Source organism: Leopardus geoffroyi, chromosome B3, assembly GCF_018350155.1.
Source record: "Leopardus geoffroyi isolate Oge1 chromosome B3, O.geoffroyi_Oge1_pat1.0, whole genome shotgun sequence".
Taxonomy (NCBI): Eukaryota; Metazoa; Chordata; class Mammalia; order Carnivora; family Felidae; genus Leopardus; species Leopardus geoffroyi.
The window spans coordinates 125,761,102-125,773,941 of record NC_059337.1 but is presented as its reverse complement, the minus strand read 5'-3'; the positions used below and the strand labels follow the sequence as shown (position 1 = coordinate 125,773,941).

The 12,840-nt window shown below is 40.2% G+C and overlaps 1 protein-coding gene across 1 annotated transcript in view; it reads left to right on the top strand.

Moving 5' to 3' along the window:
* Positions 1 to 802: 802 nt before the first annotated feature.
* GTF2A1 (general transcription factor IIA subunit 1) overlaps positions 803 to 12,840 on the top strand; it is a 44,574-nt gene continuing 32,536 nt past the window's right edge. The window contains exons 1-2 of the mRNA XM_045451772.1: positions 803 to 1,322; positions 5,200 to 5,301. Of these exons, the coding sequence (XP_045307728.1) occupies positions 1,293 to 1,322; positions 5,200 to 5,301 (132 nt within the window). The 5' untranslated portion in view covers positions 803 to 1,292. The remainder of the gene's footprint in view (positions 1,323 to 5,199; positions 5,302 to 12,840) is intronic.

The following is a 12,840-nucleotide window of genomic DNA, read 5'->3' as shown; positions in this document are numbered from 1 at the left end:
ACGAAGGGGGGAACGTTATGGTGCTGTCATAATCCGATGGCTTATGTTTCATTGTTGTGTGTTTCTGGCATTTCCACTACCGCAACAAATCACTTAAAGTACACGGTCTACTAGGTGGACTAACCTTGAGGGAAATGAAACCCAGAGACTTTTAGCTGTACTGGGGGAGACAACTCAGCCGGTTTCAGAGGTTACTAATTCTGCAATGTGTTAACAGTGGGCCCAAGCCAGCTTTCCTCCCCTTTAGGAGCAGGCACGCAGTTTCGCAGGCCAAAGGCCCACCCTCCGCAAGTCGACCGAAAGCCTCGGAGCTCTAAGTACAAGGCTAGCTCACTCCCTTGAGATGACTCCGCATTTAAAACTCTGCCCGGAGTCCGAACGCCTCCGGGACCGGAAGCGGGGTCACGTGACTCGTCCTCCGCCGCAGCCATTGCTAGCGAGGCAGCTTGCCAGCGCCCCTTCCATATTTCTTAGCTCCTCCAGCTCAGGGAGATGCAGAAACACCTGACAAGAGGGGTCCCAGGTAGCTTTGAACTCGAGTGTCACCAGAACTCACGTCGTTTCCAGCAATACTTTGAAAGCCTCTTATCCCAATAGAGCTGTCGGACACTTCCGCCTGTGGGGGCCACCACGTGATCACGCGAGACTTGGGAAACCTGCGGGGCGACTTCACTACTCCAGGCCACAAGGCTCCGCCCGCCCAGAGCTCTCCACGGCGCGTGACGACGCGGCCCAAGGTGGCCTCCGCCCCGGCGCGCCTGCGCACGCGGCTCTCGCGGTGTCTCGCGCTCAGCCCCGCCCACCTCTGCCCCCGCCCTTTCCGCCCCTCCCTCCCCCTCCGCCCTGTCTCTCGGCGGCAGCGGCGGCGGCGGCGGCTCGCGCAGCTCGTTGGCTCACTATATAAAGGGGAGAAGCGGGCGGACCGGACGGCTGGAGCTGCAGCCGGTGGCGGCAGCGGCGGCGCGGGGAGCGGCGACCGGTGGTGGTTTCCCTCCTTGGCGCGGGGTGGGGAGCGGGCAACGCCCCCCGGACCCCACGAGGGTCGTGGCTTTTTTCTTAAGGGCGATTCTCGAGGTTTTTTAGCTCCGGGAGGACTGCCCCCCTCCTCCTCCTTCTCCTCTCACCGCTCCCCTCTACTCTTTCAGGATCCGATTTTGTTTGAAATTTTTACCCCCAGTCTTGCGGTGGCTTGGGCCACCCTCCGGGTGTTTTGGTTTTCTTTTTCTTTTTTGGTTTTGTTTTTATCTTGTTTTCTCGGGCTTGCCCCCCTCTTGTTTGTGTTGTGTGTGGAAATGGCGAACTCGGCAAATACAAACACCGTGGTAAGGACGTGGTTTGGTGGCCGGCGGGGGCTTCGTTCAGGCGGCAGCAACGGCCGGACCGGGCGGGGGCGGGGACGGCGGCGACTCCCGGCCTCTACTCTCCTCAGCCGCCCGCGCGGCCGCCGCCGCCACTTCCCGCCTCGGGCGGAGCGGGCCGGGGCGGCGGGCGCGGGGGGGCGCCTCGGGCTCGCGGCGGCGGCGGCGGCGGCAGCGGCGGGGAGGGCGGGGGCGCCGGCGGGGCCTGGGGCCGCCGCGGGGCGGTCCGGGCCTCGAAGGCCGTTGGGCCGGGGCGAGCGCGAGGCCCTGGCCCCAGACCCCGGCCGCCGGGAGGGAGAGAGGGCGGGTGGGAAACCGCCGCTTCCCCCCGAGACGGGTCCGGCCACACTGGCTCGAGAAGGGCTCCCGGAGCAGCCTCAGAACAAAAACCGCGTCTGGGGAATTGGGCGAGTCCCCAATACCCACCGTGGTCCACTTCAATGCGGTGGAAGGTGAACGGCTACTTTGGGGGTTACTTGGGGTGTTTCTGGCGGTTGTGCTTAGGGAGCCTTCACTGGGGCCATTTTATATTTCTTTAAAAAAAAAAAAAAAGGACGAAGGTTGAAAAGCACTTATCTCGGTTCCTTCCGAATCGGTAAAATGGCGAAGGGGAAGCAAAACCCCCATAGTATCTTCCACTAGCAAAAGCACCAAAGCAAACAAAAAAAAGCCTACAGTGGTCAAAGTGCCCCCGCTTTCGCCTTGAAATTTGCCTACTTCTCCCATTGACCCTTTTTGGTTACTTGCGATCACGTAGGTTTGCAAAAAGCAGTCACATAAATAACCTTTTCAGTCACGAACGCAATATGATCACTAGTCCACCCCACTCTTATTTTTATTCTGACAATAAAACACGTTTTTGCCCGGTCCCAAATGCCGCAGACAAGCCCGCGGCCGCCCGACTCCGTACCGTTGGCGACTCGGGTCGATCCATCATGGCTGCGGCCGCTTACCCTGCTTTTCAGTCCCTGAGCCTTGTGGTCCTCCTCCCTTTGGCTGCCCTGTTTATATAGAGCCATTGCCGCTCTCTAATATAGACTCTGCCAGGATGGGAAGGTGCTTTTCAGGCCTACGTCACCGCCTCTCCATTTAAACACTAGATCCGGCTTTAAATAGTGAGAGCTGCTGAGAGCGGGGCTGGGAGGTGCGTGCTCCCGAGGCGAGAGGCAGGAACGTGCAGAGCTCAGTTTATTTCTAGGTCCTTTCCTTACCCTGTTATTTCGCACCCAACAGGGCCGCTCTCAGAGCCCCAAGTTTTTTATTGTTTTGATGCAGTAGCTAGGATTTCCTGTCTTTGTTAGGGGAAAATAGAATTGGTGTCCATTCTTTTCATTTTATTTTTATTTTTGCTTTTAAAGAGAATTGTAGCTCAGATGTCAAATCGTTTTTGTATTGGAAAATAAGTGCGTTATTGACGGGCATTAAAAAAAATGCTTCCTACATTAACTGTTGGCTTCAGGGGACTTTGGTAGTGTTTTGATCATTAAGTATTCAGAAAATATGTTAGAAACAAAGCTTCTGATGTGTCCTGTTTTTCTATTAAGTGTTGGAGACAAAAAGCTTTTCGAAGAAATAGTTAAGTGCCTAAAAGCTGCAACATAGGACCTTATGCCCACGGTACATTTACCTATAAGGGAATTGTAAATAGTAAGAGTGAAGAAGTTTAGTGCAAACTGGATGGAAAAAAAATTAAAATTCTAAGTAGATAGTGTTTTCTGTTTCATTGCATATCGATATCCCATACAGAAGTTAATCCAGTTTATTTCCCAGTATTACCCCAGGGGACTAACACTTTTGAAAGGAACCTTCTAATTAATCATTGGGTACTGCCACTGTCTTGGCTCTTTCATCTACCAGTTTTTAAGTTTGGAATATCCGTGTTAAGAAAACCAGGACAAACCTAAATTACTTGGTATTTTGTAGAAGGCAAAAATTTTGGCTCAAGTAAGGTTTAGCATTTTAAATAATAACTTGGAAATTGCTTGTTTCAAATAGTGTATTTGTACCTCCATGCTTTTAAAAACATCGGTATTTTGAGGGCTTATCAACTTATGAACAATAATGGTAAATTATTCTCTGTGTGTTTATACTTCATGAAGAATACACATTTCCTTTCAGCCACAGTGCTTTTAAGAATCCTTTAAATGGTCAGGTTGTGGGTGATTTTGCACATAAGCAAAATCCTGAAACAGAATGGTTTCATTAAATGGGGAGTACCTGAAGAAAACAAATTTTGTACTTGTAAATGCCTGGATCTCCAAGCTGGAGATTTTTAGGAGCGATTGACTTCGGAAAACACCAAAGTATCCAGTTGGCTGAAAAAATAATTTTCATCATCAATTTAAGATTCCGAGTACCGATTTAAAGTTTCACCACCTCTTTATAATGCTTTAAGGATCATTGCTGGCTTAAAATAAAACGACTTTTTAAATTTTGTAATTCAGTGGTTAAGTCACCATGGATAAGGTGATACCCATAGTCAGTTACACTTTCCTTATATATAGAATCAATGTTAAACATAAGGAGGCCATGTAGAGTTTTACATTTTGCATGTGAAAATTTAAAGTTCACAGAGGCAGATTTGGCAAAATAAAAGGTTAGTGAGTGGAATAGCAAAAGTGAGAACCCAGATATGTGAATTGTTTTTCTGGTTGTAATGAAGAGGAACGAATAATTTTTAATAGTTGAGGTAAATTGTACAGAGGAACTCATTATTTATATTTTGGGCATTGCAGGGACACATTTTCTTAGAGGGTTCTCCTGTGATAACCATGTTATCACATAATAAACCCTTGGTTTTATTGGGTAACCAGTAATTTTTACTAGAAGCAGGATATAAAACACAAATGACAAACATTAAAAGAAAACGTCTGATAATCTTAACTGTGTGTGATAATGGGTAGGATTTATAATGAGGCACCACTAGTTTTGTCCCACTGACATGCAAACTTTTTGCCTAACATGTTAAAAATAGGATGTGGGTTGGGCAAATTACTGTCTATCACCTTTTGATTTTTAAAAAATACTTTATGCTTTTGAAAGTGCTTTCACATCCGTTTTCATTTTATTCTTCTGGCAACTTTCTAGAAGTCATCTTTCCCTCCAACCCCTCCCAAGAAATAGCAACAATAATAGTAATAATAATTTAAAAAACAAACATTGAGGCTGTCCATGATTCCATTTCATAATATCATTTGGGCAGTGGTTGAAGGAAAGAAATCTTGGGAAACAGATCAGTGTGCCTTGTTTCTCTGGGACTTCTGAGACCTGTTAGTGTGGGTATATGAACAGTATAATGGTGTAGCTTAAAGGCACAGACTGGTTAATAACAACAACAACAACAAAAAATTAGGTGATACTTAAATTTGAATGTTTTTTAGGTTGCAGATATCACAAATAACTGTAGGATGAAGGTTCTCTAGTTTAAAACTTAATGAGGAGGTTCTGAGATAGGAGTCAAATAAAGGAAAGAATAATGGGAACCAGACATAGCAACCCATAAAGCTGTTATTGGATCACATTAGGTGCTTTGAGTATAACAACATAGGAAATTATAACTGGAAATTGTGTGGACCTTGTATGTGTAAGGATCTTCCCTGTACAAATTACATTAAGTAGTCTACGCCTTTTAAAAAAATATGCAGACATAAAATAATTCATTTTAACTGAAGCAAATGAGGTTTGTTAAGATCGTGATATCTTTAAAGTTGTATCTTCTAAAATAAGTTTTAGATATTTGGAGAAACGATTATATTTAATTTGTTTTGAATTTGTGAAAACGTGTCATACATTTAATATGTAAAAAATGATCTTTTTCAAGTCTTTTATTTTTCCTTTAAAGCCTAAATTGTATAGATCTGTGATTGAAGATGTTATTAACGATGTAAGAGACATCTTTTTGGATGATGGAGTTGATGAGCAAGTTCTGATGGAACTGAAAACTGTAAGTTTGCCTCCCTCTTTTTGTTGTTGTTTTTAGTAGTCATACTTTTTCCTTCCTCCCTTAAAATACTCTCTTCAATCCGCGACTGATCCCTAATTTTTCCATGGGATGAACGTTCAACTCTGCTGCAGGAGGCAGTATAAAGTTAGGTGAAGGGTGCTAGTTTTAAATCCCATCTCTACAGTCCATCCTCCCTCTGACTTTAGGCACATTGCTTATATTTCAGTTTCTTTGTATGTGATGTGGAAATTAGTAGGACTTACTTTTTTTTTTTTTTTTTTTTTAAGTTTATTTATTTTGAGTGAGAGAGGGAGAGAATCCCAAGCAGGTTCTGTGCTTTCAGTGCAGAGCCCAGCGTGGAGCTCGATCTCACAACTGTGAGATATAACCTGAGCCAAAATCGAGAGTCCGAGGCTTAAGCAACTATAAGTCCCCCTTATAGGTTTGTTTTAGTCCATTAATGGATGGTTATGGTCTAATTATTTGACAGTTTTTTTTTCTTCCTTATTTCTATGGTTTTAATGTACATATATTCTAAAATGTATTTACGTTGTAGAAATTAAGTGCTGGGTGAAAGAATTTCATGTTCTTAAGTTTTTTTGTTTTTGTTTTTGTTTTTGTTTTTTTTTTTTTTTACATGGGCCAGATATTGGGTTTATAATCTATTTTACTTTGGAACTGGTTTTCTGTCTCTTGGATTTTTTTGGATTTAAGCGGAAGCAGTTCGATATTCTTATTTAGCATTTATGTTTTCTTGGTATTGTAATGACTCATGAAATCATGCAATCTTTTTGCCATATTGCTCAGAACAGTGGTTCCCAAAATAAGGTCTGTGGAGTCCTGAGGTTTCCTCACAGATTCTTTCAGGGGGTCCATGAGGTTGGCCAAATGCCCAAGTCTGGAAATCATAATTTGTCATATTTCCAGTAAAAGTTGTGTTCTGACAAGTGGCCAATTAAAGTAGCTACTCAAATGCACAAGTGCTTTTCCTTGAGGTAACTGTTCCATATGCACAGTGCTTTATGTATGCATCCCATTTTGATGCAGTGAATATTAAAACCATGTTTACTTAAGGGTCCAGAGGAGATCACTGTTACTATTAAGAAGTGCCATTATTTGATACTCTTTAATGAAATGTATTAACATTTGGAATATCTGCATAATTCAGTGAATTTGTATTTTCCAAATGACCAATGCATGATGTTGCAAAATCCTTTCAAAGTGAAAGATAAATTAATGGATTTTGTGTATGGTTTCAGATTCCACATTATAGTTAACTTTTAAGAAACCATAATTTAAAATACTTTTTCTTTTCCCAACTGCTTAGCTGTGGGAAGACAGATTTTCTTCTACTTCAACCAAAACAACAAAGTAGATGTAGAAGCAGATAGGAGAATCCAACTATTTTTTCTTTAAGCTACTTGTCAACTAAATTTGATCTGGAAAATATGGTTATTTTTTTTTAAGATATGTTATTTATGTTAACATGTAATGGATACATTGCTGTTTTTAAATGCATTCGTAAACATAAGAAAACAACTTAGTTATAATTTCATAAAAGCTTTTTGAGGTCCTCAGTAATTTTTGAAAGGAATAAAACATCCTGAGACCAAAAAGGTTTAGAACTGCTGGCTTAGAAATTGGATATTGAGTTCCTTGAGGACAGTAATCATAATGCTAAGAACATTTGTTCTGGCATTATTTATCCATTCAGTGGAAGTGTGGAGGCTGCAGCTTAGCAACTTATTTTATTATTTTTTAATTTTTTTAATGTTTATTTTTGAGAGAAAGAGAGACAGAGCACAAGTTAGGGAGGGGCAGGGAGAGGGGGAGACCCAGAATCCAAAGCAGGCTACAGGCTCCGAGCTGCCAGCACAGAGCCTGACGGGGGCTCAGACCCAGAAACTGTGAGATCATGACATGAGCCAAAGTTGGTTGCTTAACAGACTGAGCCACCCAGGTGCCCCTATCAACTTATTTTAAATAAAGCAAACCTCATATTTATTATGGTGATAAAATGTATCTTAGGGTGTTTAGGCATCTGTGGGCAACTTCTGTAGAGTTTTTAACAAGAATCTGCCTGTGGGAGGAAGGAAAAATATATAGATTTAAGTGAAATGAGGAAATTTTTATTTACCTTGAGAGAAATGTAGTGGTTACTAAAAGTAAAGAGCAGGTATCCAGAATTGCTAGTGAAAGGACACCAAATCTTGAGGCATGAGTTGGAAGAATAGCAATATAAACTACTGAAACAGCATAAAGTATCTCAGGGTATGAATAAGAAAAGAGTAAGATTAGTTTGATTCCTTTGTGTTCTGTGGAGCAAATACTTTGCTGTTTACATTACACTGGTGTAATGGTTGACCTTAAAGTACTTTGAACTTATGTAGAAGATGCAACATTTTTAAATGTAGGAAATCAGCCCCAAAGACTTACCTTAAGTCATACTGGCAGTTAATCCAGGTTGTTGGTTATCTACTCTTGCTTTTCACAAAGTGTGGGGAATTGGTTTTTCTGAATGGTTCCAATAGAATCAAGGCATTCTCTCAAAGAGAATGAGTTGTCTTTGAGATTAAATAGCTCTACCTGTATTTTTATTATATTTGGCTGTTTAAATATATATTAGTGTAATCTATACAATGGAATATGTAATATATTGAATAATATATATATATACATATATATATACATATATATATATATATATTATGCACCTTTTGTTTGTTTAGTGGCTAGTTTTTAATAACAGAAATTGTGAATTACTCATCTTTGAATCCCTAGCCTCTAACACAGTGCCTTCCATATGTGGTTGGTATTCAGTAAATATTTAATTAAATTGGTTAATAACAAACATGACTCCATAATCTAACTGAACAAAGTACTGTAATATTTTTACTGTTTTTCCAAATGGGGCATACTCTTCTTTTCTAGATTGTCACTGGATTTAAAAATAAACTGTTAGACTAAACTGAGTTTATGTTATTTTAATTCTCTGTACTAAATTTCTTCAGAATCTCATTAGAATTTCCAGAATGTGCCCTGTCTCTGGTGATGAAAACATTCCATATCTGTGTTCTCCAGTATAGTAGCCACTAGCAGCATATGGCTGTTAAGCACTGGAAATGTAGTTAGTGGAACTGAAGAACTGAGTTTTTAATTATAATTCCAATTTAAATCACCATGTGTATGTGGCTAGAGGATATTGTATTAGATTCTACAGGTTTAGACATTCTTGCTAATAAAGACTAACAATTGATTTTGTGTTTTATGTTTTACAAAGAACTTTGTCATTAATTCTACCCCTCCTCTCCTCTTTTGGGCTATTTCACAAACTTTTATCAAAAATTTCCCTACTGCTGTGAAGGATACATGGTGAATTAGATTATGAATTAAGATGAGTAGTGACTGTGCATGTAATTTAAAGTTTAGATAATGCTGGAAGGGAAGTGATGGGAAAAAAAAATCAACCTGGGCACCAGGGTGGCTCAGTTGGTTAAGTATCCAACTCTGGGTTTCAGCTCAGGTCATGATCTCACAGTTCATGACTTTAAGCCCTGCATTGGGCTCCACACTGACAGTGCAGAGCCAGCTTGGGATTCTTTCTCTTCCTCTCTCTGTCTCTGCCCCTCCCCTGCTTGTGCATGCTCTCTCTCTCTCTCTGTCTCTCAAAATAAACTTAAAAAAAAATTCAACCCAATTTTCTGGGTTATCTCTTGAAACACTATAGGCCTACTTTAATGTATAAACTATGGGAAATAAAAAAAAATCACCACAGTCTTGATTTTTGATCTATCTATACATACATACTTTAAATATATGTATTTAAAAAATGTTTTTAATGTTTGTTTATATGAGAGAGAGAGAGGGAGACAGAATCTGAAGCAGGCTCCAGGCTCTAAGCTGTCAGCACAGAGACTAGTGCTGGGCTCAAACTCAGGAGCCATGAGATTATGACCTGAACTGAAGTTGGATGTTTAACCAACTGAGCCACCCAGGCACCCCTTAAATATATTTTTTTACTGTTTATTTTTGAGAACTAGAGACACAGAACACGAGTGGGGTTGGGGCAGAGAGAGAGGGAGACACAGAATCTGAAGCAGTTTCCAGGCTCTGAGCTATCAGCCCAGAGCCCAACGCGAAACTCAAACCCATGAACCGCGAGACTGAGCCAAACTTGGACCCTTAAACAACTTAGCCACCCAGGCGCCCCATTTTTAAATCTCTATTTGAATGTAAGTTGTGATTTGGATTGGTGAGTGATTATGGATGGGAATGACAGTCTAGAAATCCTCTTTAAAGTGAATGATAAAATCATTTTTCTTTCTACACTGTCAGAGCTCCCCATATCTCAACAGCAAATACTATGGGAGATATAAAACATGGCCTCTCCTAAAGTTAACAACTCAGGAAACAACAGATGTTGGCAAGGATGTGGAGAAAGAGGAACACTTTTATACTGCTGGTGGGAATGCAACCTGACAGTCTCTCTGGAAAGCAGTACAGAGGTTACTCAAAAAATTAAAAATAGAACTACCCTACAACTCAGCAATACACTACTAGGTATTTATCCAAAGGTTACAAAAATGCTGATTTGAAGGGACACATGCACCCCAGTGTTTATAGCAACACTATCAACAATAGCCAAATTACTGAAGGAGTCCAAATGTCCCTCGAATGACGAATGGAAAAAGATGTGGTTTGTGCACGTGTGTGTGTATGTATGTATATGTACACACACACACGTATATATAATATTCTACACACAATGGAATATTATTCAGCAATCAAAAAGAATGAGATCTTGCTGTTTCAACAACGTGGATGGAACTAGAGTGTATTATGCTAATAAGTAAGTCAGGGAAAGGTAGATATCATATGATTCCACTTATGTGGAATTTAAGAAAACAGATGAACATAATTGGATAAAAAAAGAGGGAGGCAGACCATAAGAGATTCTTAAATATAGAGAAGAAAGGAAGGGTTGCTGGAGGGGTGTTGGGTGGGGGATGGGCTAACTGCATAATGGGCATTAAGGAGGGCACTTGTTGGGATGAGCACTGGGTGTTACATGTAAGTGATGTATCACTAAATTCTACTCCTGAAACCATCATTACACTATATGTTAACTAACTTGGATTTAAATTAAAAAAAAAAAAACACAAAAACCATGGCCTCTTTTCTCAATAAAACCGTGAGAAAAAATTTTCTCGATTGGAGACAAATCTGAAACTCACTTTGTCTCTAGATCAGGTTTCTCAACCTTGACACTTCTGTCATTTGTTAATTCTTTGTTGTAGAGGGCTGTCTTGTTCATTGTAGAATGTTAGCAGCATACCTGGCCTCTACCCACTAGATGCCAGTAGCACCCTTCATTTCTGACAACCAAAAATGTGTCCATGCATTGCCAAATGTCCCTGGGGGCAAAACCACCCCTGATGGAGAACGATTATTCTAAATATATTCTAGTTATATATAAATACTTGGGTCATAACTTGAACAGTAATCCATTATTCCACTTCATTTGTCCTTGTGGAAAACTCTGTTCCCCAACCCCAGTTCAAGAGAGCCCATACGTAAATGAATTTGTCTTCTGTTTTATTCAGGAGCTAGATATTTTGTGAAAGTAGAATCCTTCAGAATTTCTAGCCTAGCAGACTTCCAGGAAGCAGTAGATTAATAAAAATATATAGATCAAAAAATAGACCTGGAGAGAATATGCTTTGACGGGGTCATTTATCATGAGCTAGAGACTTGAACCTAGGCCTTTGTCTCCAGATGACATTCAGTACTTACCAGTAAAAAGAAGGTATCAGAGTTGTAACTAGGCCTGCTCTGATAACAGGAATATAGTGTAGAGTTTAGAAACTTGGACCAGAGCTGGGATTAGGGTGAGGCAAGCAGGTTGCCTAGTGTGCCTGCTCACTCTCAGGGTCCAGCCCTGACTGGAAACAGTGGAGTCAGACTGCCTGGATTGTTCTTCATTTTTGCCTGCTTTTAGTTGGTGGTCTTGGATAAATTATATAACTTCTTGTTCCTTGGGTTCTTTTGCTGTAAAAAGGAGCTAGTAACAATGTCAGTGTTCTAGGATTTTGTAAAAATGAGTCTGTACCTATAAAGTACTCACAAAGTGCACAGTTAGAATACAGTATTAGTCTAGTTAACATGATACACAGGTGTATATCTGAGTCATTTGGGGAACAGAAAAAGAATTTTCTCCGTGTCTAATTTCAGAGACCTGGCAAAGATGGCTGAAGTAGGATTGCCAGAAATAATAGCTACTGTGTTGGAGGGAAAATAGTATTATGAAAAGGAAGAAAAATAGTTCTTCCTATTTCCTTAGCAAAATAAATAAATAAATAAATATGTAACAATTCAGTATTCTTGGTTGTTGTTAGTATTAATGTTATCTCTGTTGATGAAAGTAGTTATTGTTTAGTTTAAATAGCTGATAATTTAAAAAATAGAATATTTTGATAAATACAATTAAAATCATATAAAAAATGAAATTGGAGAGAAAACATTCAGCCAATTTGAACTTTATATTATGTGATGTTAAATTTTAATGTTAAGAATTTAGGGTACTGTATTTGTATTTTTTACATTACCTAGTATTTGGTGCTTAGTAAATGGGGATTCTTTGTGGACTACTCCCATCACCCCTTTCTTCTGTCTTCCCCACAACCCCCAGCAGTTGGAAATGTATGGGGCCATGTTTGCTTGTCTTAGTGACTAGTGGACACCCTTGGCATTTAGTAGGCTACAGCCAGGAATGCTATATTTTCTGTACACTTCCTATGGCACTACCCTGTATGATAAAGCATTGTCCTGGCCAGAATGTCAGCAGTATCCTTACAGAGAAATATTATGCTGGAAAACAAGTTTGTTTTCCCTTCTCTTCTTTGAAATTAATACTAAATGTCTGATAAGCTCTTAGTCATTTTGTTAGCTTCTGAATAAGACACATAGTCTCTGCCTTGAAGGAATTCATACTTTAGTAGAGATGATAAACTTAGTGTGAAAAGTACAGAAGAAATATTTCTAGGGTATGGAGGCAGTCAGTGATTTCATTGAGGCTGTGTGACTTTGACATTTGCATTGTTTGGGGAATTGTGAGGAAAGACTGTCAGAGGGAGTAGTTTACTAAGATTTAGACATGAGATATGTATGCTGTATTCTGGGAACTGCAAGTAGTTGGACACTGTTAGGAAAATAGGATACAAGTTATAGTAGCAGCTAGGAGAGGTGACATACTCTGTACTGAGGAGCTTGATTTTTTCTTAAAGTGAGAAAGATTTTCTGGGATGCTAGTTAAAATGCAGATTTTTGGACTTCTGCTCCAGCGAGTGACTTGATAGAGAGGTAGTTTGACATTTGCTTTTTAATTCAGTTATATTTACAAAAAAAAAAAAAAAATTAAATTTTAACAGCCCTTTAAATTAAAGGGCTGCAGTATGCAGTTTGAAATGCATTAGTTTAGACTTTAATAGCATGCATTAAAGTGACCTGGACAGACTATTAAAACAGATTTTTGGCTCTATC